Source organism: Pelodiscus sinensis, chromosome 3, assembly GCF_052426305.1.
Source record: "Pelodiscus sinensis isolate ZL-2025 chromosome 3, ASM5242630v1, whole genome shotgun sequence".
NCBI lineage: Eukaryota > Metazoa > Chordata > Testudines > Trionychidae > Pelodiscus > Pelodiscus sinensis.
The window spans coordinates 100,583,372-100,610,070 of record NC_143054.1 but is presented as its reverse complement, the minus strand read 5'-3'; the positions used below and the strand labels follow the sequence as shown (position 1 = coordinate 100,610,070).

Sequence of the window (26,699 nt, the reverse complement as noted above, 5' to 3'; positions counted from 1 at the left end):
TCTTCAAGTTGAAGACTCTTGTATAAAACCCTAGATGATAACTCTTCAGGTACATCTTTCAGAGAGTTGTAAACTATATATTTCCTTCAATCTAGCCATCGATATGTATTTATCTCATTAAAACAAATTGGACCCCTGACAAAAGTTGAGCACATTCATATATAACCTGACTTACTTCGATAGGCCTACTCATAAGTATATGTGTGCACCAGTAGGAGGGTTGCACTATCCAGCTCTCAGTATTTCCTTACAAAAGGGTCCGTGCTGATGTCTGTTGCTCTTCCCTAAGTGCCATTCTATTCACTGATATTTCATATTTTTAGCAAAACTGAAGAACTGACAGATTTGCTCTACTGCTTTCATGTCACTACTTAGCTAAAAACATTCTATTCCTTCTGCTTATTTCAGAAGACTTTCATGGGGCTGGCTTCTTACCTTTTCTGGGTGTGCCCATTGGGTTTCTTGTCAGGGGGCAGGTCAATGATAAGCACACAGGACTGTGCATGTTCAAATCCCTCCTTGTTGTTTGGGGTCTTCGGTGAGCACTGGGTGTCTAACATGAAAACCTGCAATACACACACATTATGCACAAGTAACTCAACACCTGCATTGTTTGAAAGAGTAACACATATAGGAACAGAACAGCTCCTTCAAATAGCTACTGTGTCCCACTTGAGGGTTGTGCATTCTGAGAGGGATTATTTCTAAAGGCACCCAACCTCCAGTGACTTCCAGTGGTTAGTCAACCAAAGTTCAACCCTTGTGGCTTGTCATGCTTTGTACTGTAATGGGACAGTTATGCTAAAGCACAAGTGAGCAGAATTCATCTCCGGAGAGGTCACTGAAGAGGCACTGTATGTGCACACGTGTAACCAGAGAAGGAGTGAGCTAGTCTGAACTTTGTGTTTAAAAACTTAAACACAGCCAATATCACCCATCAGTCTCTGTCTCCACATGGGTTGCCTTTGTTATTTCCCATCAGTCCCACTTCTGCATATTATCTGTGAAATGTGCACTCCAAGCAGCAGCATGTGCAATCAATTACACAGACAAACCAACAGGTCACTTCTATCAATTTCTAAGCCATCCTTTTTCTCCAGGCAAGATTGTCTCTGCCTTTAAGGTCCTGTCCAATTTTATTTTTAATGTGTCCAAAATTAGTCATTCCACTACTTTTGGGAGAATGATTATTCCTATGTGGAAAAGGACATTTACCTGCAATTGCACAAAAGAGCTGCTGGGGGAAGTAGTTCATGGGGCACTGTCTTAAGTGACAAGGACAAGGAAAGGCAAACTCCAGCAAGATGGTATTTATTTAGTACTGAGATTCACAAGCTTACTGCCCTCCCTTGCGGGACAATGCCTAGTTAGAAGGAAATGCTTCCCTGGGCCTCCAGTAACACAGATACCGAGTAAAATCTCTTCACACAGTACAATTATTTGCCCTTTCTAAGAACTTTTGGAAAGAAAATTCCCAACTTGCATGTTGGTTTAATTCTTTTAGTAAACAGTTTGTCCTCTAGGAGGGAGGTCACTCTCTGGCTTCCCTCGTACTGAGATCATTACCTGCTGTGCCATGGCTCGGATTCTCCAGTACTCAGCTTCGGCACTGGGAGAGAGAGATGGGGCCGCCACCTTCACTTCACAGGCATCACCACTAAAGCTTTCAGAACCACTGTGGAAATAGCCCAATAGGTTCTAGAGAGAGACACAACATCAGATTTTCAATGTGTGTAAGATCAACCAAGTAGTTGTAGAGCCCTCCATCCTACTGAGCGCACATGCATTGCCAGGTTCTGAGTGATCTGTCCCATAATTGCCCTCTCCATGGACATTTTATTTGAACAACTGCACTGTTGATTCCCTTGTAAGCAGCTTGGACTGTGATGATTTTTTGTTACAACCAAAGAGTCGAAAGACTCAAGCATTTTAGTCTGGACTCAATTTGGAGCAAAACTCAGGCTATTGTTTGTATCCAGGTCTTCAGCTGGATTTACAAAAGCAATAGGAAAACAAAGACACCTCATGGAGACAAAATGTGTTCAACTCTATCAATTTCACATTGGCAGGGCAGCATGTGTTTAAGTCTTGGCTTGACAAAGCCCTGGCTGGGTTGATTTAGTTGGAATTGGTCCTGCCTAGAGCAGGGGGCTGGACTTGATGACTTTCTGAGATCTCTTCCAGTTCTATGATTCTATGGTCACTTCCCTCCCTGATCTTTGGTGCAATACTAGATCACTGTCTTAGGAATCACAGCACTATGCCATTGCCCATGGTGTACTTGTCCTTTTGGGGTCGGGGGTGTGTGTGAGGGGGGAAACCAAACACTTCTGTTTTCAGGGTTGTTAATTTGGTTTGGTGAAAGTTCTCAATTAACGTAACTAACAAACATATATATGCTAACAGATCTTAAATTACTTTTCTTATGTTTTTGGATTTATGAGCAAACTGTTTGATTTCACCCAACCAAAAATGAAGACACAAAAGTTTCTCAGAAAGGGAATCTATTGATCTAGCAAATGTCAGTGACTTGAGGCTGGTTAATACTCAGTCTAGCACGCATTGGAATGCTGGCTTTACCTTTACTGGCTCAAGAGTCGCAGAAAAGGCGTCCTGTAATGCACAGCATGCAAGCCTCCACATCTCTTCAGTAAAAACAGGCCCTGCTGTCACTAGGACATACCTGCAAGTCATAACATAGAAGTTATTAACCCTCCAAGTCTTACAAAACTTTTTCTGACTAAAAGGAAGACGGTAAAAATTGAGCCAATTGGGTAGAGAAAAATCTAGGCAGCTGCTTTACCAACACCAAGCTAGTAAGATGTGTGCCAATCACTACCCTGACCAATTTGCATACACAGTGTATTGCTTTTGAATGCTTTTTATCTATATAAAAGGCAAGGTTTTCAGAGCAGGGACTGCATCTTTGTTTGTTCAATGCTGCAAACCACATTTTGAGTTTGATTTGCAGAATGTGAAGGGAATACTAACCTCAGCAGACCTGTGAATTCTAGCCAACAACAGTTTATTTTTTCTAGAGGTTTATTTTTTACATTGACTGATGTAGATACTAGTGTAGAGCAAATATTTTCATTGGAGAAATGTGTTTACATCATTTCCCAAAACTATGGACTTTCTCTCTCTCTCTCTCCTCTGCTCTGACAATGTTTAGTCAATACAGACAGGGTCTGGGCATTTCCACATGTTCCTACCTGCCCGTTGACTACTGGGAATTTAGTTTGGTAACAAGCAAACTGAGTCTGGCTAATTGATGGACGTTTGATTTCAGCTTTTGGAAGCCATTTCTAATTCTAGAATTTGCTTTTAAAGAACAAGAGACAGGTTATTGATTACTATGGAAATGGTGGCTAAAATGATCAATCTATATGTTCCACCAAGACTTCTCTATTCAGGAGTTTTTGCATCACTTTCTCCTCATCAGCATATTAAAAAGAGGAAGAGCTTTTCTGTATTACCTGATACACGAGCAGCCAACTCTGGAGATTGTTTCTGTAGGCTCTGCCACACAGGCTACCAACAACTTGAAGAGATCTTTTAGCATGGTATTAATCATATTCTCATAGCCAATGTCTAAAGGACAAGAAAGTTGGTTTTAGCATTACCGCCTTTGCAATATCATTTACACAAATGGCAATCCTCCTTGATATCTGGATGTTTTACATACTTGATTCCCTTTGACACTAATGGCAGTGAGTATTAAAATACAACAAATTAAGAGGAGATAAGTATATGGGAATGTCAAATATTCCCACTGATGTTGAGAAAATGACTGTGTTGGTGTCTGTCTGCCAATTCCAGTTCATTATGATATTGCATATAAAACTAAGTTTATATTTTTGGAAAGTTTAACATAACCCTTTTTAAAGTAAAAATGACTTTCCCACTCTCCCTGATTTTGACTTGTTCTTGAACAATCAAAACTAAACCCTCTTCTAAGCATCTGATATAGTAAAACCTTGCCTGGTTAGTGTATCATTAATGATGTCGAAGGGACACTGCTTACCGGAATGTATGAAACTTTGAATGTGCTCTACTACTAGTTCACAGGAAAGGCCAATGGCATGCTTGAAATTAGCTGATGCCACATCCCAGTAAGAATGGTCACCATGGCTACGATGGAGCCAGAGGGACATTGTGGGGAGTAAAAGATGTACAACCGCATAAATGCCAAATCCTGGGCCTGAAAGGAAAACACAACCATGATAAGACCTTCAGGCTACAACTACCCATCAAATACATGCCCAGACTAAGAAATCCAAATACCCCTTTCCAGACTGAGATCACGGATTGAGTGATGTTAAAGAAAATTACTTCCAAAATATCTGAAACAATTGTGTTATCTTAACTATGAACCAGTAATGTTTTCAGCAGTACATACACCTTGGTCTCGTGAAGGTGTATAGAAAATCACCTATTAATTGAAGAGTAACAGAAGAACTCAACTGTCATCTTGGATTTGATGTAGGTTTATTTTAAGATGTAAGATGACAAAGCAACTATTTTTCTGGAAAAGTGATCAAAAAAGGCAAGATATTCAGCAGTCAATAAAATAAATATTGGGCATGACAGTAGTACTTTATTTCTATGAGTGACACCACTATGGTTTTTTACTCTTCTTCAAGTCAATTATTTGTGTGTTCTTAATATAAAACATGAATAAACATCTATTGTGGTGTAAAGGCATATGTTTCTATATTATGGTGTCTGATGCACAGTTCTGGTTCTGACTAAAGGAATGCAAACTGAGCAGTGCAGTTACACTAGATGAACATTCAAGAAGGATTGCATAAACGGTGTCTAGTAGCATACAGACAACAGTTCGGCACTTCAAGGAATGGAAGATTTTCAAGCAGATACAGCACAGAAAGGTAAAAGCTTTCAGAGACACTTTATCCATGAAGAGATAGGTAGGTAGATAGGCAGAAGTGTGTGCGCACATGCATTTGAAAGATTTGGGTGAGTGGTAACATTAAGGAAATATATCTTCTGGATAAAATAGTGAATGTGTGGGAATGTACCTATATATGCTGTGAATTGATATGACATCAGTTTGGCCTTCAAAGGAATGGGGGGAAAAATGCTTGCTACCCCTGTTGGGTCAAGAACAAGGAGTATCATGTGCACTGGACAACAGTACCAACAAGAAAGTCAATACATGTCAAAAGCTACCTCACAATTACCACAGTTATCCCTTTCCCCTCCCCTATGCAAAGTCTATCATCTTTTTGATGAGGCTCCCCTGGGAGCCAGTCCATGTGATCTTTAACCTAGCTGAGAAGTTACTAATGAACACCGCATGGACAATATCTCCCCTCTAGAGAAGCTAAGCAAACTATCTTCACAGTCCTTTCTAGTTTAACAAGGATTTTCTTGTGTTTCAGTAGCAGATGTTCTATAAAGTCACTGAAATTACCAGGAACTTTGGCAATATCTCTCAGCAGTTCAAAAAGTAAATCCAGGGTGGGTGGCTGGTGCTGGCGGGGACAGTTGGATATAGCAGTAGTTAATTCTTCCAGTAGAATGATCCAGACATTGATAAGACCTAGAAATAGACATACATAATGAGAAGCGAGGAAACAGACTAGATGCTATTTATAAAGCATTTACAGGTTTGCTCACAGGCTGTGGTTGATTATAGAATGCCGGAGAGTGGAAGGAAAAAAAAAAATCTCTTGTGAGCTAGATAATGGATTCCTAGTCTTTATTCTCTCCCCATCGCAATACAGTTGGTGTGCGTGATAGTGAGGGAACGTTGCCTGTTTTGAATATCTGCTCCTCTCTCCCTTCTTTCATTTATAGAGCATCTCTCCCCCCCTCCCCCCCCCCCGCTGTACTGTCGTCTTTCTCCCTTCATACCCAGTTAGTGGATCGAAGGGTCAGGGTTATCAGGCTGTCATCGGTATTACTTGATCGCCTCACCCCAGAAGAGTGTGGGTCTCTTAGGTATGCAGAACATCACAGAGTATAAATGAGGTGAAATCACTTGTGTATGCATGGGAGGAGAGAGCTAGGTGGGGCACAGGTTCTCCCCACTGAGAGAAACCAGCACAACAGAGCTTAACTTGCAACATATGTGGATATGTTAACACTATAAACGTAGGGTGACATTTGCAGCAGCATGGAACTGATTAACTCCTGAGTGTCAGCACAATTACACACCAGCCATTATTTTAAATTCACCTACCAGTGTCATCCTCAAAGTCAGAAAGGACACACTCAATGCCATCCTCGCTGCTGGCTGAGTGCTCCTGGACTCTTCGGGGCAGGTTGGCCAGCCGGCCACTGAGAAAAATTGGCTTCAAGGGCATTTTGTAGATTTTGGCTAGCAACTGAAGGAGGAGAAAACAGAACATAACACTTTCCCATTTTATGTCACAAATGGGGAAAATAAGTATTGGAGTAACAGTATTTGGGCTGGATATTTGGGTCCATCTGTGGAAGCTTAGCCTAGGGCACTGAACACAGGATTAGGGATCAAGAGCTCCTCCTACTGGTAATTTCCTCTGTCCTTGGACAAGTCATTGAAATAACTTGGGTGTCAATTCCCCAAGCTGTGAAATTAAAATATTACTGATCCGGCATGAGTATTGTGTGAGGGTTAGTTGGACAGGGTACTTTGAAGATTTAAAGCAGTGAATTAATACTAAACATTATCATCATCTACCAGCAATCCACCTATCTGCAGAATATTTTGGAAGATCGGTTTTTTTGGTTTTTTTTTTTCTGATCACTAGCCCAGTAAAGGTTGATTGTAGCTGGCAAACCTGTACATGTTGTTTAAGAGGAATGAAATTTGCAACATCATATCACCAGTGATAATTTTAGTGCTTTCTCTGTTCTGAAAGCTGGGATTCCATATTTTCTAGTGTCAAAGTACTGATGTGTAAGTAACATTAGACGTATTTGAGTGGGTGGCTGCTAATAATATGAACTGACAGGATTAAAATTCAAGGTAGTATTCAAAATGGTCCCTTTTGCTCCAGAACTGAATACAGCATAGCAGTGTTGTGCCACTAACATTTCCACTCCATGTTACACCAATCCCTATAAATGATACAGCATTTCTTGAATTAGGAGGCAGCAGCCTCCCAACATTTTCATCAGGGAAGATACTGCTTTGAGCAAGGTAGAACTGGGGCCCAAATTTCAATTTGTGAGCAGAGAGAAGACATGTACTGTGTTTCGAGGCATTTTTTAATATAATACAAGTATTTGCAATGTATCTATTACATATTTTACTCTTCCTTTTTTGATAAGATCAATAAAACAAATCAGAAGAAAAGAAACAAATAGGCTCCCTTTCTCTGTGGTGAGGAGAAAGATAAAATGTGATGTTGCAGATTTTGCCATAAACCAATGCTTAGGGCTATCACAGAATGTTAACAATAGTAGTTACAATTTGTCGTGACTGCTGCTTGCCTTGCTGACCAGCACTGTCTCGTTATTTCCTTGTGCCTATTCCCTTTTCTGTGGCATCTATTTGTTGTCTCTCATCTTATAGTTGAATTTAATTGCTTTGGGGGTAAGGACACTGCTATGCAGCACAATGGGACCCCAGTCCATGACTAAGACCCTCATGTGCTACTGTGGTAAAAATAAAAATATCAAAGTGCAGACAAAAAATGTCCAACAGCCCTGAACAGAAACCTATGCAGGGAGGTTATACAAAATATGTAAAAATCATGGTCTTAATAAAGGCACTGGATGTATGATTCATTACAACAAGCTGTAATTCTCTAGCCCTTCTTTTTGCCCTATGACTATAGGTTATTAATGGGCCTCTTCACCTTGAATGATCCCATAGTTTAGCATAACAAGTTGTCACATATTTAACTGTTGGACCTTGTATTTAGCTGTGACACTACTTGCCTTCTCCAGACCTGAAGAACATCTCTGTGTAGCTTGAAAGTTTGTCTCTATTTCCAGCAGAAATCAGTTCAATAAAAGACATTACCTCATACATCTTGTCACGTAGACCGACGTGGCTACAACAACATTGCATATAAAATATGCTGGTGTTCTGACTTCTTAGAACTCTGCCCTTGCCTTTAGATATGGTGTTATGGGACAGCGAGGCTGCTGACCTATTTCAGCAGGCTGAGTCTATCACATTGCTAGAGATCTGAGGATTCTTTTTTCCCCCCCCTCTCTGAAATCTTTCCACTCCCCCAAATCCCAGTGTTGTTGGCTTCACCTTTGAACATGCCAGTATCACATCTTGTTCATTCACAGAGTATACAGTCCATTTTTCTCTCTCAGGACTGAGTCTACCATATCCTGAGCTATGCCCACTTCAGCTGGCCAAGAGAGTAAGAAACCCCAATAAAGAACTAACCCTTTGCCTCCATGATGGCAGTGTAGGATATTAACGTTAAACTTGCCACAGAAGTTGTACATATAAAATATTCTACCATGTGCAGACAAAAAACGACAAACATTTCCAAATGACTGCCATGAATTAAAAAACAAAGCCAACTAGAAGTGATTTTCTAGTTCAGGTCTGTAACTCTCTGTGATCAGTAGCATACCTGTGAACACCTCCTGAGGTAATCAAGAGCGGGAAGGCACAAGTCCGTAGATGTAGATCCTGACACACAATCACCCATCTCCTTACAATCCACTTCTCCTAGGAGTTGAAAGACAGGGGGAAGGAGAAGGGACCCCCATCCCCAAAGTAAATGTAAACACAGAAGTGAAAGTTTTATGCAACACACATTTTTTCATTCAATCCGGCTAACATGTGCTATTGACAACACATTCCATAAATGCAGCCCTTAGACCTCAGGCTAAAGAGTTTGGGGACACTTCTGCCATCCAAGAACATAATAAATGGTGGTAACACTTTATGTTGAGTACATATGCAAATACTTTGTAGTATAGTGTTGTTAAAGGATAATGAATATTTTTACAGATGGTTATCGATGGTTACAATAGGTTACTCATGTCATAACCAGAGTTTATATTTGTATGTAACACACACAACACACATCATAGTATCTTTTTCTCATTCAAGAACTATTTGTACATGTAATTTTAATATAAAGTGTGATCACAGTGTTTAAAGGGTCATGACAAATCTTTGATTCATGCAGGTACAAATTCAAACCTGGTATAACTACACTGAAGTAATGCCAGGAACACATTTGGCCCACTGTATCTCACTAACTTAGCAGTTACTCTCTGAAGGTAGATTTGTTAATAGGATAATGGGAGAAATTTGTTTTTTGTTCAAAAAATTTTAGATAATTTTATTTCAACTTTTCAGTGCCTACTGCCAGTCACAGGTGTTTTCCAACCATGAAAACACATTAGCAGACCTATCTTCTTTTATTCTTAAAAATATAGTTCCTCACAAGTCATAAGCACTGTACTGTAGTTGCACAAGATCTAGGGCCTTTATTCTAAGCCTATTGCAGACTGTGGGGAGACAGCTGTTGATTTTGGTAAGCTTTGGAATAAATCCCTGATGCTTAAATATCCTTTCTTTTGTTACTGAGTATATTTTAGAGAGCATCTGTCTGTGTGTTCAAGAACTTTTCTGAAATGGCAAGAGCTAGGGCCACCAAATTTGGTATGCAAATTCCTCTTATAACAAAGCAAAAGTCAGGGTGTGGTTGTGCCAGGAGAACTGGAAGCCCTGGGAAAAGGAGAGTTTTCCATAACATGCAAAGGGAGAGGCTGCTTTTGAAGGGACACGATATAAAAGTGTCCACTGGGGCCAGTGAGACTGCAGGGGGAACGGGGGAGAGGAGGGCAGCCATTCCACCAACCAAGTGACCAGCAAAGCTGGGGCTCCACAATCTTGCTTGCCAGCACACGAGTAAATAGCTCCCGTCCCAAAACCACTTCCCTCATCCCCAATACCCTGCCCTGAAGCACTCGGGCAATGCCGGTTAAGTATGCTAGTAGGTAAATATTATATATATAATTAGATTCAGAGCAGGAATTCCATTTGTTCATTACAATTTTACAGACAAATATCCATTTCTTTCCCTTTTGATAAATCCATCTCAACAAATGGAAAACATTCTTTCTAAACTATCAAAAGAAAAATCTGTAACTGGTTCAGTGTTTACAATTTCTTCTTTTGTTCTTGGCATACAATTTTAATGTTTTCCATAAAGGAGTAAATAATTACCATGTCCCCCTCTTCAAAGGCTAGGTCCTGTGTCCACTGAAATCAGAGGGTAGGACGAGGCACAAAATTGCTGCATCGTTTATGAATTAAAGGATGAATTAAACAAAAGAAAGTAGGGCTCCAGTCAGTTTTCCCTGGCATGTTGCTATTTATATTAGTAGGAGGAGGAGAATAAATTCCATAGTTTCTCAGAATTACTGACAATTGTTTCTTGATCAAAGCCAAGGAGGGAAATGTGAATAAGAGGGCAGAACGACCCACCAGAATTTGCCTTTGTTCTGAAATGTATACAAACATTATGGATTACAGTACAAGGTCACCTTGACTTGTCATACCCTATCTTCTCTCCCACTTACTCTGACCTCACTACCAGAAATAAGTTAATCTTGCTGACAGATTGCTATTACCTGAGATACTCATGTCCTTATAGAATGTTCCAGCAGATTTTTGGCAGCTTCTGTGCCAAATGCTGCTGCTAAGGGACTGGGGGGGGGGGGGAAAAGTGGCTTTGATCACTGAATGGAAAACTGCCCTTAGGAAAAAAAATGCTACAGCGCTCTTTGTGCTAATCCAATCCCGTCCCCTAATATTACAATACTGTGACTGCAGAGTTCTGGACTATTGCTATAGAATTTTGTAGTATTTACAGTATATGGGTATGGGAAGTCATAGTAAAAATAATTAGATTGCTCAATCTTTGTTGCTGTGACATACCCTAAAATCCAACAGCAACAAAAATGTTTCTGAATAATCCTTTTATACAGTATCCCCATCTTACCATCTGTGAAATCTTTCTCCGAGTATACTCGTTACCTTATAATAAACAACTCACCTCTTCCAGAATAAAAAACCCACCCCCACAAAAGAAAGGTTGTGCTTAATGACATAAAAGGAAAAATCATATTTACCTAATCCTTTGACAAACTTCATAAGGCACATAATGTAACTAGTGGCGGCATTGGCAAAGACCTGGATGTTGTCTGTGTTGAGAAATGCTTCAAAGACGTCAAAAACTGGAGCCTGGCATTTCCCTATGAGAACAATAGGATGTGAAGATGGTTACTTTAAAAAAAAAAAAAAATTAGGGTGAGGTTCCCTGTGTTTTCTTATTATGCTAGTTCAGCTGAATGTGCCATCACACTCCTGGGATAGATAGGCAACTTTCTGACAGGCAAATGTTGTGACCGCCTTGGAAGCTGCATCTACTTTCCTTTTCCTCTTGCTCCTAAGGGACTAGCTACCTGAGGGTGTTCTCTCAACCCACTGGAGAGTGATTTACAGGTTCCCCTCTGTACCTAATCAGTAGAGAATAAGAGTCATAGTTTCAAAGATTCCAAGGCCAGAGGGCACCACTGTGAACCTCTAGCCCAACAATTTTTTATGGGGGCCACTCCAAGAATTTGGTAAGTGGTCAAGGGCTGCACTCTTCCATGATGTTAATTGAGGAGATGTGTGTGTGTGGGGGGGGGGGGGGGGGGGGGGGGGGGGGGGGGGGGGGCGGCTGGTATAGAGGTTGGGTGCATCAGGGAGCTAGAGGTCCGGGATTGTGGTGCAGAATAGGATGTAGGAAATTTGGGTGAAGTAGGGGTTGTGATCTGGGACAGGGGATTAAGGTGCAGGAGAGGGTGCAAAGTCCAGGAGGGGTCATGGGTGCAGGAGAGGATTCTGACCTGGAGGAGGGGATGCAGGATCTGGGAGGGGATTGTGACCTGTGGCAAGGGTGAAAGAGGGTGCAGGGGTTTGGGTTGTGACCTGGGGTAGGTAGTTGGGGTACAGGATGGGGTATGGGTACCAGAGCAGGGGTACAGAGGGTAGGGCTTTGACTTGGAGCCAGGGTACGGGAGGGAGAACTGATGGTTGGGTGAAGAAGGGGTTGGGGTGACAGGTGCAAGCTCTGGTTGGGAGATGCTTACCTAGGTGGCTCCCAGCCTGCAGCCCAGTGGGAGCCCTCAGGAAGGCTCCTTGCCTTTGACACCCCTGCATGCCACTCAAAACAGCCAGTTGGGGGAAGGGGCAGCGCATGTGCTCTCTGAGGGGAGTGGATACTTTGCACAGTGCCTGTGCTGCAAACACAGTCCAGGCAGCTCCCATTGGCTGGTTTCCAGTCAATGGGAGCTGCAAGATTGTTCTGGGGTGGGGGTAGTGCGTATAGGCTCCCCTCCCCTACTGCTTGTGGTGCGCAGAGATGCATGTGCTGGCCCCAGCAGCTGGCTGCTCTTAGTTGGGTGCAGGGGTGTGTCCAGAGGAGGCTAGTGGACTGGATCTGGTGGTTTGGGGGGCTGGATCCAGCCGTAAACTATATTTTGCCAGCCCCTGCTCTAGTCTGACCTCCTATATGACGCAGGCCAAAGAACTTCCCCAAATTGATCCCAGAACAGATCTGCCCCAGCTACAGAGATTTCTCTTTCTAGCTCAGGCTGTAGCACTTCATGCTTTTAGCTCTGGTTCAGTTCTCACTGTTACTGGCTGCCAAGGTGGCTGTCACATTTACAAGCTTGACTCTTGACAGAAGCAAAATTGGTCTGTTTTCTTGAGTTGATAATAAACCTTTCAACGCCTGCCTAAAGTATACAATGGATCTGAAAGACTAGATTCCAGCAGGCACATACTTACCTAGATCTGACTTTTAAAACATTTTAAAGTACCTGCTAAGTTGATAAAATATAGAATGGACATTTCCCCATACATGTTCCATAAAATTGACCTGCTGTGTTCAGGAGAGACACGGGACTGATGTGGCAAGACTGTTACAGATTTGACTCTACGGATTATGTGTTAGTGCTACGTGAGATGAACCTTGCTCATCAGCTGCCCAGCACCTCTAGTGCTAGCAAGCCCTCTCTTACAGAAGCACCTGTTTCACATTGTGGGCAAAATGCAGGCTGCCTGGCTCGGGTGCATAGACAAGAAATGGCCATAAGGCATAGGAAGTCAACAGAATTTCCAGTCTCCTGGGTCAGGTGTGTGTGGGGTGTGGGCAGGCTCTGTGCTATTGGAAGGGGCAGGGCCTCAGGTAGAAGGGGTAGGGCTGAGCTTGCCTCTCACCAGCCCTTTAGCACTACCTGGAGTGCTCTGTGCAGGGTTCTGGCAGTGATTTAAAGGCAGCCGTGGTCGCTAAACCTTGTGAATTACTAGATCCCAGGGTACTTGTCCTCTTTGCACCACCTCCACCTCCTTCTGGCAGGCCTGATAAGGAGCCTCTTTCTTTCCTGCCACAGGACACCCACAGAGCAACCTGATGGATCAATGGTCCAGCAGCACAACGTGGCTCGGCCAGACTGCTGAATGGCCTTAACATTCTCCCTTCCTCGCTCAGAGATAATGGGATGAAGAAACACATCAAACAAGCAATAGAGAAAACTCGTACCCATAGAATACTCTCCAACAAGGTACTCCTTCAGCTCAGACTTGCTACTGCTGTGGACTGTTTCCAGTGCACTGAACAAGGGCCTCCACCCAGACTGGATCTGAATGGAACACACCTCCACCAGCTCTCCTATGGATGTGATCACCTAGTGTAGGCAAAGCAGAGAAAACTTTCAAAAAATAAATCCAGCCAGTCGAACAGGGGGAAGGAACAACTAACAGAAATTATCCGACAAACACCAACAGAAGTAACCAAAAAAAAAAAGTAGATTGATCTATTTTTTTTTCTTCCAGAAAATGTTACTTTTCGTTCAAATCTAAAGGGCTGGAAGTTGAATAATCACTTTCCTGCAATAAGGAAAAAACAGCTGAATCACCAACTACATAGTCCCAAAGCCTACTGCTTCCTGGCTGCTATTTCATGTGCCCCCTCTTGGAAGATCTGGCTCTAATGCATGGTGTAGATTTACCTAATAAAAGAAGTAATTTGAATCTGAGGTGAGTCCTGATAAAGGAACAGAACAAATTATTGCTCCACAATCTACTGCATTGTAGAAAAGTCACTGTATTGAACTGGGTGACAATGATGAGGTAGCTTTCCATAAGATGCTTATTACAAAAATAATTGTGGTTGGTCTATCACATCTTGTATTGGTGCTCTAGCTAGGGAGAAAGCTGTATACAGGGTTTCAGAAGCATCCTATGAAAGGAAAATGGGCAGATATGGTAGCCACTACATGTACAATTGAGACATCCCTTGTTGCCTGTATGACATGCAGGATGCAGACACCATCATGAAGGTTGACTTGCCTGATCCTGGACATCCTCATCACACAGCTCCAGCTGCATGATACGCTCAAATGGACGGAACAGCGCCTCATTGAAGTGAAAATGGGGTGGCTCATTCCAGTCTGTCAGCACCTCGGTGAGGATATCATGGATGAAGGAGACAGCCTTCCGAGAAACATGTCTCTCTTTATGACAGGCGGCCTACAGAGAGAAAGGAATGAAGGAAAAAATACCAGAATTTTGGCCGGGACATACAAGTAGCAACTTGATTGTGCCAACCTCCAAAAATAGCTCCAGAGAGTCCTGCCTGAATGAACACAGTAACCATCCAGTGGAAAATAAGTGGTTATGTATTGTAGATGCTCAATAGTTAGAAGATGCGGGAAGATTTATTGAGTTAAAAAAAAAAGTCTACAATCATCCATGCTTTTTCAGATTACTGTTGCGTTCAATGGCTAACATTGAGGGGAAATTGCATCTCTCACATTTCATTGTATAAATGTACTGTTCTCTTAAAAGTCTATTTATGGTTAAGTACTATATTTAGTATGTTCTTAAACACTTAGGAAAGGGAACCGTTATCTCTTTGGCACTGGCTACCTATGGCACAATAAAAATAACTAGCAATAAAGTACATTAAACAAGAAATGGAATGCTCTCAACAGGACACTGCTCAGCTGGCAAGAGCTATTCCAAATGTGGGGCTGGAGTGAATCTGGACAAAGTTATTCCTCACTGGGGGACTACCCAAGCATCTCTTTGCTCAGTCCCTGTACTCCAACCAGCCTCTTCCTCCTTATGCTTTCCCCTATGCCAAAATTCACCAAAAGAGAACTTTTGGTATGCCCAACATTTTGAAAGTGACAGGTGATTTTGGGAGCCTCCTTTTTTAGATGCCCAAACTGAGACATTTTAAAGGGGACTGATTCCAGAAGGCAAGGGCTTGGGCTCCTTTAACACATCTCATGCTGGGCATCCAAAAATCACTAATTATTTTGAGAATGTAGACCATTTGTACAGTCAAAACATACCACTGTGGACATTTTCAACACGCCTTAACACCCGACCAAGTATTTTATTTATCCTAGATCTTAAACTCCTGAGATACGTACTTCTTGTACACCTTAAAACTCAATGCATGATGACAAATGTAATTAACAACATAAAGAAAGCTCAGGTACAAATACTTGTTCACATGCATGACATAAACCCAAGAAACCTAGCTCTATTAAAATGGTTTTCAATTAGTGTAGGCACAGCTAGTTTCCACAGGAATTGCCATGTTGAAACACACTAAATGTCTTGCCCTGGAATTATGTTTTTGAATTTAGACATTATTAGATGTTTGAGAAGTAGGCGTGAAAGTGCTCACAATGTACCTCTCTAGCTGTGCAATACTGTACCACAAGAAGGGGTGAGTATGTATTCCTGACTCTAGATAAAAGAAGATTAATAGTCTTTAAGATGTTATTATGTCTAGTGTAACTGCAGATATTCTGCATTAGTCAAAGTTTGATTTTTTTTTTAAATCTCTAAGTGAGGTGCGTTTACAATACCTTTTGTTCGACAGGTTCTTCTCTCTCTCTTACCTCTACTAGATGAGGTGCTACCAGACTCCAGCAACGCATGAGATGGAGCAATGGGCGGGATTTACTCCGTACAATCCTGAGCATGGCATCCCCAAGACGAAATAAATGGAGTGCACTTCTCCTGTCCTGGGTAGACTTTACTTCACCTACAAGAAAAATAAGTGATAGAAATGTAGCCGTGTTAGTCTGGGGTAGTTGAAGCAAAATGCAGGACAATGTAGCACTTTAAAGACTAACAAGATGGTTTATTAGATGATGAGCTTTCGTGGGCCAGACCCACTTCCTCAGATCAAATAGTGGAAGAAAGTAGTCACAACCATATATACCAAAGGATACAATTTAAAAAAATGAACAAATATGAAAAGGACAAATCACATTGCAGAACAGAAGGAGGATGCGGGGGGGTGGGAAGGGGGAGGAAGGAAGGTAAGTGTCTGTGAATTGCTGATATTAAAGGTAGGGAGAGTGGGATGTTTGTGAGTTAATGGTATTACAGGTGATAATTGGGGAAACTGTCTTGATAATGGGTGAGAAAGTTCAAAGACTTGTTAAGTCCTTGTCGGTAAGTGTCGAATTTTAACATGAATGACAGTTCAGAGGATTCCCTTTCAAGTGCAGATGTAAAAGGTCTTTGTAGCAGAATGCAGGTGGCTAAGTCATTTAGAGAGTGTCCATTCTGGTTAAAGTGGCAAGAAACTGTTTTCTCTTTGTGATCTTGTCTAATATCTGTTTTGTGGGCATTAATCCTTTGGCGAAGTGTCTGAGATGTTTGTCCAATGTACATAGCAGACGGACACTTTCGGCACATGATAGCGTAGATTATATTTCTGGATGCGCAGGAATATGTGTTCTTGATCTTATAACTCACTTGGTTAGGTCCAATAATGGTATCAGCAGAATGAATATGTGGACAAAGCTGGCAACGGGGTTTGTTGCAAGGGAAGGTACCAGGGTTGGTATTAGTGTGGTATGTCCTTGCCAGCTTTGTCCACATATTCATTCTGCTGATACCATTATTGGACCTAACCAAGTGAGTTATAAGATCAAGAACACATATTCCTGCGCATCCAGAAATATAATCTACGCTATCATGTGCCGAAAGTGTCCGTCTGCTATGTACATTGGACAAACATCTCAGACACTTCGCCAAAGGATTAATGCCCACAAAACAGATATTAGACAAGATCACAAAGAGAAAACAGTTTCTTGCCACTTTAACCAGAATGGACACTCTCTAAATGACTTAGCCACCTGCATTCTGCTACAAAGACCTTTTACATCTGCACTTGAAAGGGAATCCTCTGAACTGTCATTCATGTTAAAATTCGACACTTACCGACAAGGACTTAACAAGTCTTTGAACTTTCTCACCCATTATCAAGACAGTTTCCCCAATTATCACCTGTAATACCATTAACTCACAAACATCCCACTCTCCCTACCTTTAATATCAGCAATTCACAGACACTTACCTTCCTTCCTCCCCCTTCCCACCCCCCCGCATCCTCCTTCTGTTCTGCAATGTGATTTGTCCTTTTCATATTTGTTCATTTTTTTAAATTGTATCCTTTGGTATATATGGTTGTGACTACTTTCTTCCACTATTTGATCTGAGGAAGTGGGTCTGGCCCACGAAAGCTCATCATCTAATAAACCATCTTGTTAGTCTTTAAAGTGCTACATTGTCCTGCATTTTGCTTCAAGAAAAATAAGGTGCATTAAGAAAATGAATGTGAAAATTGTTATGAGCAGAAGGACAATGAACAGGAATTAGGGATCTCTAGCATTTCATCTCCACAGGTCTCAGTTGAAATTCAAGTCTGGTCACAAAGTATTTGATTTAAATTCCGTACATATTAAAATGGGTCCAGAAAGAAATTCAGCATAGCAAGCAGTCTGTACTTGCAAAAGCACAGGAATAAACTGAAAAAGGATCTATTCTGTAGGAATGGCTTACACGGCTATGTCGTTTAGGTATGGTCTCACTACTTCACAATGTGTATTTTTTCAAATGCATTTTTAAGGTGTAATCACTTGGGGAAAATATAAAATAATAAATCAATGATAAAGGTTGCATTCTGGTGAGCATTCAGTCTAGATGGGCAAGTGGTTTATGATTCACCCTTAGTATGAGGAGTTGGCTTTAGAATCTTTTGGTAACATTTACAGGGAAAAGAGTTAACTGTAGTTTCTTTATTTTCATGGTAGTGGGAGGTTGTAAATTGTCTTTACAGAGCTAAAGAACACAGGATAAAGAGAACTTTAAAACCTTCTTAATTTCTCAACAGCCAATACAAATTCTTAATTCCCTAACACTTTGAAATCCATCGTAACTCTAATTTAATCTCCCACTGCTCTCAAAATGCTGGGAAATTCACATAATTGATAAATTCATAAGGATGCCTCTGCTTTTATCTCTAATGGAGACCATAATTAGGAAGCTTACCTCTTTTTGACACATAAAACAAATATTTAAGCAGCTGTGTGCACTACTATTAATGGTGTGAATCTAACAGTTGTTGATGGAACACTATGTACAAATCACAGAGAGACCATTCATTAATAATAAAGTAATACATGCTGTTGAGTCAGAGAGAAAAGATATGAGTGGAAAATAACAAATTGAATGTCATTCTGGAATAATGCAAAGTAGTGCAAAAATCAATCTGAATTCACGGAGAGCAAAAAACTCTTCACTTAGCAGCAGCGCTAATCTTGTGTACTCCTCAAGCCTCATTTATATCTTGGTCCAAAGTTCTTTGGGTCAATGGAAAATGTTCTTTTTGATCAGGTCCTTATGCCCAGTCTGAAGAGCTATGGAGAATTACATATTACACTGCCCTTGTGCTACAAGGGGGTGGCTTTCACACGGCAGGAGAAACCTGGAGACTATCCGCTCTGCTTTATCTTGAGAATTTCTGTTGGGTGCACTGTCTGGAATCTAGTAGCAGTGTATTGCTATGTCTACCCACTTATGCTATGTCTATATTACCAGCTTATTTCAAAATAACCCCCAAAATAACCATTTCGAAATAAGCTTATTCTTCTTCCAAATAAGCCCTTTATTTCCAAATAACTCCCCTGTGTAGACTTGCCACTAGTGACATGTAACCTACATGCAAAATCTAGGTCTCCTCTTTAGCCATAGATGTTATTAATTTGGAATTAAAGGATTTAAATGGTATGTATTAATAAATAAAATAATAATTAATAATAAATGCTTATATTATAGAAGCACCCAGCTGTGAGTCAGGATTAGTACCCTATTAGGTGCTGAATTTAAAGCTCTCTTGGCCAGGGACTGTAGATATCTTTTTAAAATACTTTGCAATTCCCCTATGTCTACACTGCAAAGTTAATTTGAAATGACAGCCGTTATTTCGAATTAACATTAATAGCATATATACATGCAAATTTCGAAATAGCGGAGTGCTTAATTTGAATTTGGTAAACCTCATTCTACGAGGAGTAATGCCAAATTCTAAATAGCTATTTTGAATTAAGTAGTAATGCCAAATTCTAAATAGCTATTTTGAATTAAGTGCTGTGTAGACACTTAATTCAAGATAGGAGGCCTTCAGCCTTCCCAGGGAACCCTGGTGGCCACTCTGGGCACAACCAGGAAAACTTACTCTCCTTTCCCCCAGCCCCGGAGCCATTAAAGGGGTAGACCCTGGTCACAGTGCCTGTACCAGATCCAAGCCTGCCAACCCAGAGCCAGCAGTGGCCACCGGGCCCCCGACCCAGTGGCCCCAAAACATGAGCCAGCAAGCCACTGGCAGCCAGCCATCTGCCGCTCCCCAGGAGCAGTCTGCCAGCTCCCAGGAGCCTGACGGGCTGGAGAAGGGGGGCACCTTCCTGGTTCAGGGTGGAGATCATGGACCTTATTCAGGTTTTGGGAGGAAGGGATGCCCCCAACGTCCATGATCTCCGCACTAGATGGAGGAATGCGGCTGTCTATGGCAGGATAGCTGCCAGCCTGGCCACCAAAGGCCACATGAGAACCCAGGAGCAGGTTTGCATGAAAATCAAGTTGGTCCAGTGAGATCCCCAACCCTAGGCCCTGAGTTTCCCCCTTCCCCTCTCCCACCTCCTTTTCCCAGTCTCCCCAGAGGTTCATTCTCTGCCCCCCAGTTTTGTTCAATAAACCCAGTTTCTATTTTTGAACATACGTGTCTTTTGTTTGACATCAGGAAGGGGGGATAGGGAGGGGTAAGTGGAAGGACGTGAGGGAGGAACGGGCTATGAGCCCCCAGTGGGGAGGACCGGGGTGGATCTGAGTTCTCCTCGGGGTGGACGCTCTCTCCCTCATGGCCTCCTGGATCCTGACAGCCCCCTGATGGATCCCCCTGGATGGCAGCCTGCAGCAACGACCCCACAAGATGCACTGGCATGCCCAGGGGCAGCTCTGGCTCCATGTGGCCACGTGCTGTGGTGTCCCGAGTGCGGGCACTCCAAGACAGGACTGCTTTGTTGTCCCTCATCGAGGTAGACAAGCAAGCGGGGAACCTTGAGAACTGTCTGTCCGGGGTGGGGGTAGGGTCCCTTTAAGCAGGGAGTTCAGTTAGTGCGTGGGGTTTCTGCCTGAGGCTAAGTCCTAACCTGATGCCCTGCTGGTACTGATTCCGGCCAACCTTAACTTCGGTTCAGGGTCCACTCAGTGTGGACATGCTATTTTGAAATAGGTTTTGTGTGTAGATGCGTTAATTTGAATTAAGCTAATTCGAATTAACTATTTCGAATTAAATTAACTCAAATTAATGCTGTAGTGTAGACGTACCCCTACAGAGGGATCTTTCACTGAACTTTGTATTTTACTGTTGCCTTTAAGCTATCTGTCCTGGGCATATAGCAGCAAAGCAAACACTCAGAAAATCATGTAGGAAATGCAGAAAACATACAAGAAACACCTGAACCCATAAGAGGGCTTTAACAGATTTACCTGGCATTGCTAAGGAATAATCCACTGTATCTGTGACTGAATGAAAGAGCTGGGACTGAGAAGCTTTTTTGAGCTGGTATAGGAAGCCACCCAGTGCCATCAGGTTTAGCTTGTCAGCAGCATCTTCAAATAGCCTGTAAGCAACAATGCAGAGAATACAACTGGAGGTTAAAGTATCTATGTGCACTGAAGAACCCCGCCTACATACAGCTGCTGCCTGCCAGCTGCAGGCTGTTAGTAGCAGATTAGGTTACTGAGAGTTTAATAATTTAGATAGTGTTACCAACTTCATTTTGATCCACCAGTTTTATTATTTTTGGAGTAAGGAAAAGCAGGGGCCTCTATAATTAATCAGAACTCTTTCTGGGGCTCTAACTGCAGCATAGACCATTTTTAATTTGAAGTACAGCTAGTGGCTTCATGCAACAATCGATCCAATGGCTAAGCTAAAATATGACATGGGCCAATATTCAGCAGATGTGAACTGACATAGTTCCATTTACTTCAGAGTTGTACCGATTTGTACAAGGGATGTTAAATATTGGTTATCTGAATAGCTGAGTAACCTCAAGAATTCTTAGCAGTCAGTCAACTATTCTATAGTCCCGAGGGAGGGGGCAGGGCTGGCAGCCAGTGCTCACTCCCATGGAGCCCCCTAACACTTCACGCTGCTGCCTCTATATCACAGGGTGCCAAGCAGATGCTGGTCCACGAGGGGAGCCAGTCCGCCTGTCGCCCTGTGCTGCTGCCTCTGATAAAAGCATATAAAAAAAATGAATAAATTTTCAGTGTTTCACCTGGCTGCATCCTCCGCCCAGCCTGAGCCAGGGCTTGGGGGACCTGGCACCGCATGGACACTGCAGGAGGTGGGAGCAGGAGCAGATTGGGGGTAGGGTATCTGGCTAGGAGGGAGGGTGCAAGGAGGGGAAGGGTTGCCAGGTGTCCGGTTTTGTACCGGACATTCCAGTATTTGAGGGTTTTGTCCGGGAAACAAATTGAGAAATTATCAGACATTTAAAATGTTTGGTATTTTCTAGTGATAGAAATGTAGCCATGCTAGTCTGGTGTAGCTGAAACAAAAAAACAGGACTATGTAGCACTTTAAAGACTAACAAGATGGTTTATTAGGTGATGAGCTTTCATGGGCTAGACCCACTTTCTCAGATCCATTTGTGGAAGAAAATTGGCACAACCATATATACCAAAGGATACAATCAAAAAAATGAACACATATGAAGAGGACAAATCACATTTCAGAACAGAAGGGGGATGAGAGGAGGAGGTAAATGTCTGTGAGCTAATGGTATTAGAGGTGATAATTGGGGAGGCTATCTTTGTAATGGGTAAGATAATTAATGTCTTTGTTTAGATGGAGGCGTAAAGACTGAGGCGTAAAGCGGGACCAGCCCTGCTGCCCCCAACCCTGCTTCCCGGTGACCAGTTTCCTCCACACACCCCTCCTCCCAGCCCGTCCTGCTCTGCTCCCCTCCCAGCAGCCACACTGAGGCCCGGTATTTTTTTCCCGTGGCCTGGTATCAGGCGGTGGCCCATAGTTTGGGAAACGATGGTCTACAGCTGGTCTATAGCATTAATAAGATTTTGCTTATTAGTTAATCAACTACACAATTACATCCCTAATTTGACCCATCTGAGGAGCAAGTTATACACAAGCAATACAAGTGAATTAATCTTACTATGAATAAGGCTGCGTGTTTCTCATGGAGGTCAGAGAAGTCACGGATTCCATGACTTTCCACGACCTCTGTAATTTCTGGCAGGGCTGCTCTCCACACAGCGGATCTGGAACAGCTCCTCTAGCATGTGCAGCCCCCGCAACTTGGGCCATTCACGGCTCTGCTCCCTGCAGCCAGAGCAAACAGCTCCATGGCTCCAGAGCCAGCTGCTCACCCCTGCTGGCTCCAGCACTGAGAAAACTGATAACCCACCTCCCTACCCTTAGTGCCAGCTGTAGCCCTGGGGAAACTGGAGGCAGCTGCTCCTGGGCCAGGACTCAAACTCAAAATCCCAAGTTCTGGAGGCTGATGCCTTATCCATTAGACCATTGGAAAACCCAGGCTTTGCAATTCTTCCAAATCTTTTCTGTGATGAACCCCTCTCCTTTTATAATAGTATATCGCTATAGATACTAGGGGGCTGTGCCCCCCACTCACTACGCTCGCCACAGGATACATTATGAAAATCACATGTACATAACTAAGATCTCTATTAAGTATTTGTATTATTCTGTTGTCCTGTGCATGCTGTTGCAATTCTAAATGAAATAAAGATGATGCAGCATATGAAAACACACTGTTCAGGCATTAACTAATTTTTGCCCATAATTTACAAATATACTTGAACCTCCATACTCTGGGTGACCCTGATCTGGAAACACCTGTGGTATGGACCCTGGCAAGGGAATGACAGTGCAGTGATGCACTTCTCCTGAGGCTTTCCTCCGCTACTCCCATAACAGTGTGGGGGAGAGGTTTGTGGCGCCACAAGTACCCCTGGGAGCAGGGTGCCAGGTCAGCATCACACTCCTCATGCCCAGACCCCACAGCACCCTGCCTGGCCCAGAAAATTCTTTAATCTGTCATATCCTGTTTACCAGGGTTGCCAGATTCAGGGGCAGATATAGGGCAGGGCGAACGTCCGGCCGCCCCGGGCCCTGCGCTTCAAAAAGCCCCGCGCATGCGCCGTGGCAAAGGGGGGGCCCTGCGGAATTATGCTGCCCGGGGCCCCACAAAATGGTCATCTGCCCCTGGCCAGGTTAAAGAGGTTAAGAGGTTCAAATATATGTTCCTCTTGCGGGTGGAGACAAGCATCGAAAAATTCAGCAAAAATGAGATTTTTTTTTTGCATGTTGAATGTGAAAATAGTATGTGCTAATGGAAATGTCACTCTTACCTCAACCCTAGCATTGGCTGCTAAGCAAATGGCATGAATGTCTGTATGGTCCACGTCTGACAGCCTGTTCCCTTTATTTCAGAAGATGGCTCAGGAGAGATTTTAAGAAGACCAAACCAGGTTTCAGACATTGCAATCCTACCTGTCAGCCTGAGTGGAGAGGGTGAGGACAGCCTTGGCGGCATTGCTTCCACTTAACAGGCTACCTCCGCGAAAGTCGAAGCCTCTGCCTTTGGTACTCTCCTTGATGAGGTCTTGAATGGAGACGGGCTGGATGACGGGATTGTTGCTCAGCGTGGTGTCCTTCTCGGGTGTCAGTTCCTTGGAAGAGTGTGCAGACGGATAATCCACTTGCAGCCCGGCTGTGGCCTGCTGCGATTGGGTTATAGTGAGAGGGGGCTGAGATGCGCCATCGCTGAAATGGGTGTGCTCTAGAGTGCTGATGTATTCACACACCCTGAGAACAAATAGGACAACATGGATTGTGAATCCCTAGAGTCAGTCACTACAAAACAATTTGGTTCGGCATTGCACTGGCTCCTTAGAGGTAACCTGGAAGCATCTGTCAAATAACAAAATCCTATGTATTTGTTTTACAAATACCTCTAATAGTGTCCCTCACTGGAGCTAGTTTAATAATTTAGAAAGCACATAGTGAAGTAGGCCAGTCAGGGGGGCATAAAAGCTAAAAGAATCGCACTACCTGAAAATGGTGATGTAGAGACCATTGGGCTGACGGTCATATCCGCTTTGGAGCCATCTTGGCCTATGGAGCCAGCCTATCTTGCGCTGAGTAAGTGGAGATTTGCTATCCTGTCCCGGGGCCTGGAATTTCTCTGAAAGGGACATTGCACTAATCTGAAGTCTGAGGGGAGACATCCAGGAGTACCTGCTGCCTTTGTGTTTCTAAAAGCCTTGACTTTAAATGGCTTTAGAAAGGAAGGACAGGCTAGCGATTAGGGCACTTGCTGATTATCTGGGTTCATTTCCTTGCTCTACCACAGGCTTCCTAGGTGTGGTATTAGCTGCCTCCATATGCTTTGAGGATTTAGGCCTTAGCTCCCTTGTGCCTCAGGTCTCCATCTGAACTACAGGGTTAATAGCCCTACCCTGGGTGGCAGCAGTGCTGTGGGGATCAATATATTAAGCCCTGGAAGCCCCTCCCAGAATGATGAAGGGAACAAATACCAATTTATTTCTCTCACACACACGCTCTAAGTTGCAGGATTCTGTTAAAATAAAGACAAAGCCACTAGGTTCTTGTACCTGAACACATGAGGCCAACAGTCTTGATTGTGGCTTCCCATCTCCAGTCCGACATTGAGGATGGCATCCATGCACAAAACATGAGCAGGGTGCAAGGAGACTCCCTGCACTTTCCCCATCTGCTCCAGCTTCTGCTCCACCTTCTGTTTCACTGTCCAGTAAAAAACAATAAAAAACATTTCTTAAGAATATCCGTCACTTAAACAAACAAACAAACAAACAAACAATTTGTTCTCACGTATGGTGGGGATGGAGGAGACCACAATATGAAAGATTTACGCTAATATGTTGTTTTAGGCAAAAGATAAAAGATAACACCTTTTTCAGATGTACATGCTACACTTAAGTTCATTCTCTCTCTGTGTGAGTGAGCGAGTTTAATGGTGTTCAACTGAATCAGTAGAAGATTTACACAGGATAAAATGGAGTGTGAAGTAATAAGATCCTGGTACAACGAAGTCTATGTGAGACTAATGGTCTCCTTGGTAGGTGTACTTCCCATGTATTTGCATGGCAATCATAGAACACTAGGGCTATGTCTACACTTGTGGCTTCTTGCGCGAGTAATATGCAAATGAGGTTAAGCGTGGAATATCACCGAGCCTCATTTGCATACCTAATGAGCCACCATTTTTTTCAGAAGAGGCTCTTGCGCAAGGAGCGTCTACACTGCCCCTTCTTGCGCAAGAAAAACCTTCTTGCGCAAGAAAAACCTTCTTGCGCAATGCCGTTCTTCCTGAAAAGTAACAGGCGTAGCAGCATTGCGCAAGAGGGTTTTTCTTGCACAAGAAGGGGCAGTGTAGATGCTCCTTCTTTCGCAAGAGCCTCTTCTGAAGAAAAAGGTGGCTCATTAGGTATGCAAATGAGACTCAGCGATATTCCACACAACCTAATTTGCATATTACTCACGCAGGAAGCCGCGAGTGTAGACATAGCCTAGAACTGGAAGGGACCTCCAGAGATCAAGTCCCGTCCCCTGCCCTCACAGAAGGACCAAGCATATGGTCTCTATCATAGAACCTCTGACTTTTGCAGGGCGGCTCTGCATGTGCTGGAGCGGCTCTTCACGCGTGCCCGGGCCAGTCGCTGCTCCGGTTCCTACAGCCAGAGCAAGCAGCTCTGTGGCTCCAGAGCCAGCTGCTCGCCCATGCTGGCTCCAGCCCTGGGAAAACTAGTAATCCACCTCCCTACCCTCAGCTGGTGCCAGCAGCCCAGCTACTCCTTGAGCAAGACTTGAACTCGTGGCCCTAGGTTCTGGAGGCTGACAGCTTATCCATTCAGAAACTGGAGGAACCACTGCCAACATACTGTGCCACTGAAATTCCCCCTTTCCTGCTTCTGCCACCTATAACAAAATACCTTACAATGTCAGTTCTGTAACATTAGATAATAAAGACTAACTGGCCAATAGTAGCTACCTTGAGTTATAGTATCACTGGGCTCTTGGGCTTCTCTTTCCTCCTTCTCTTCTTGAACACAGGAGGCAGCAGCCATTTGGGCAAGGGCAGATGCGCAATTAGCAGCAACCCCTACAAAGAGGCAAAACACTTCTTGCGTAATCAGCATTTTTATTGATTTCCTTCACTGGAGTTATGCAATCTTACCATCAGACAGCATCACAAACAGGGTTATTGGGTTATACACCAGCTTTCCTGTGCTTCCCAGTTTGCTTCCCTCT

General features: G+C 43.1%; 1 protein-coding gene across 9 annotated transcripts in view; it reads right to left on the bottom strand.

Moving 5' to 3' along the window:
- The window catches only part of ARFGEF3 (ARFGEF family member 3), a 139,981-nt gene that overhangs the window by 30,703 nt on the left and 82,579 nt on the right, over positions 1 to 26,699 (bottom strand). For all 9 annotated transcript variants that reach the window (XM_075924277.2, XM_089777278.1, XM_075924267.2 and 6 more), the window contains 16 exons: positions 26,440 to 26,550; positions 25,022 to 25,172; positions 23,898 to 24,212; positions 20,846 to 20,979; positions 15,904 to 16,049; positions 14,336 to 14,515; positions 13,527 to 13,671; positions 11,068 to 11,190; positions 8,550 to 8,647; positions 6,206 to 6,350; positions 5,435 to 5,563; positions 4,025 to 4,201; positions 3,477 to 3,591; positions 2,581 to 2,683; positions 1,567 to 1,698; positions 436 to 566 (listed from right to left, as the gene is read on the bottom strand). In XM_075924277.2, coding sequence (XP_075780392.2) covers positions 436 to 566; positions 1,567 to 1,698; positions 2,581 to 2,683; positions 3,477 to 3,591; positions 4,025 to 4,201; positions 5,435 to 5,563; positions 6,206 to 6,350; positions 8,550 to 8,647; positions 11,068 to 11,190; positions 13,527 to 13,671; positions 14,336 to 14,515; positions 15,904 to 16,049; positions 20,846 to 20,979; positions 23,898 to 24,212; positions 25,022 to 25,172; positions 26,440 to 26,550 — 2,335 coding nt within the window. The remainder of the gene's footprint in view (positions 1 to 435; positions 567 to 1,566; positions 1,699 to 2,580; positions 2,684 to 3,476; positions 3,592 to 4,024; positions 4,202 to 5,434; positions 5,564 to 6,205; positions 6,351 to 8,549; positions 8,648 to 11,067; positions 11,191 to 13,526; positions 13,672 to 14,335; positions 14,516 to 15,903; positions 16,050 to 20,845; positions 20,980 to 23,897; positions 24,213 to 25,021; positions 25,173 to 26,439; positions 26,551 to 26,699) is intronic.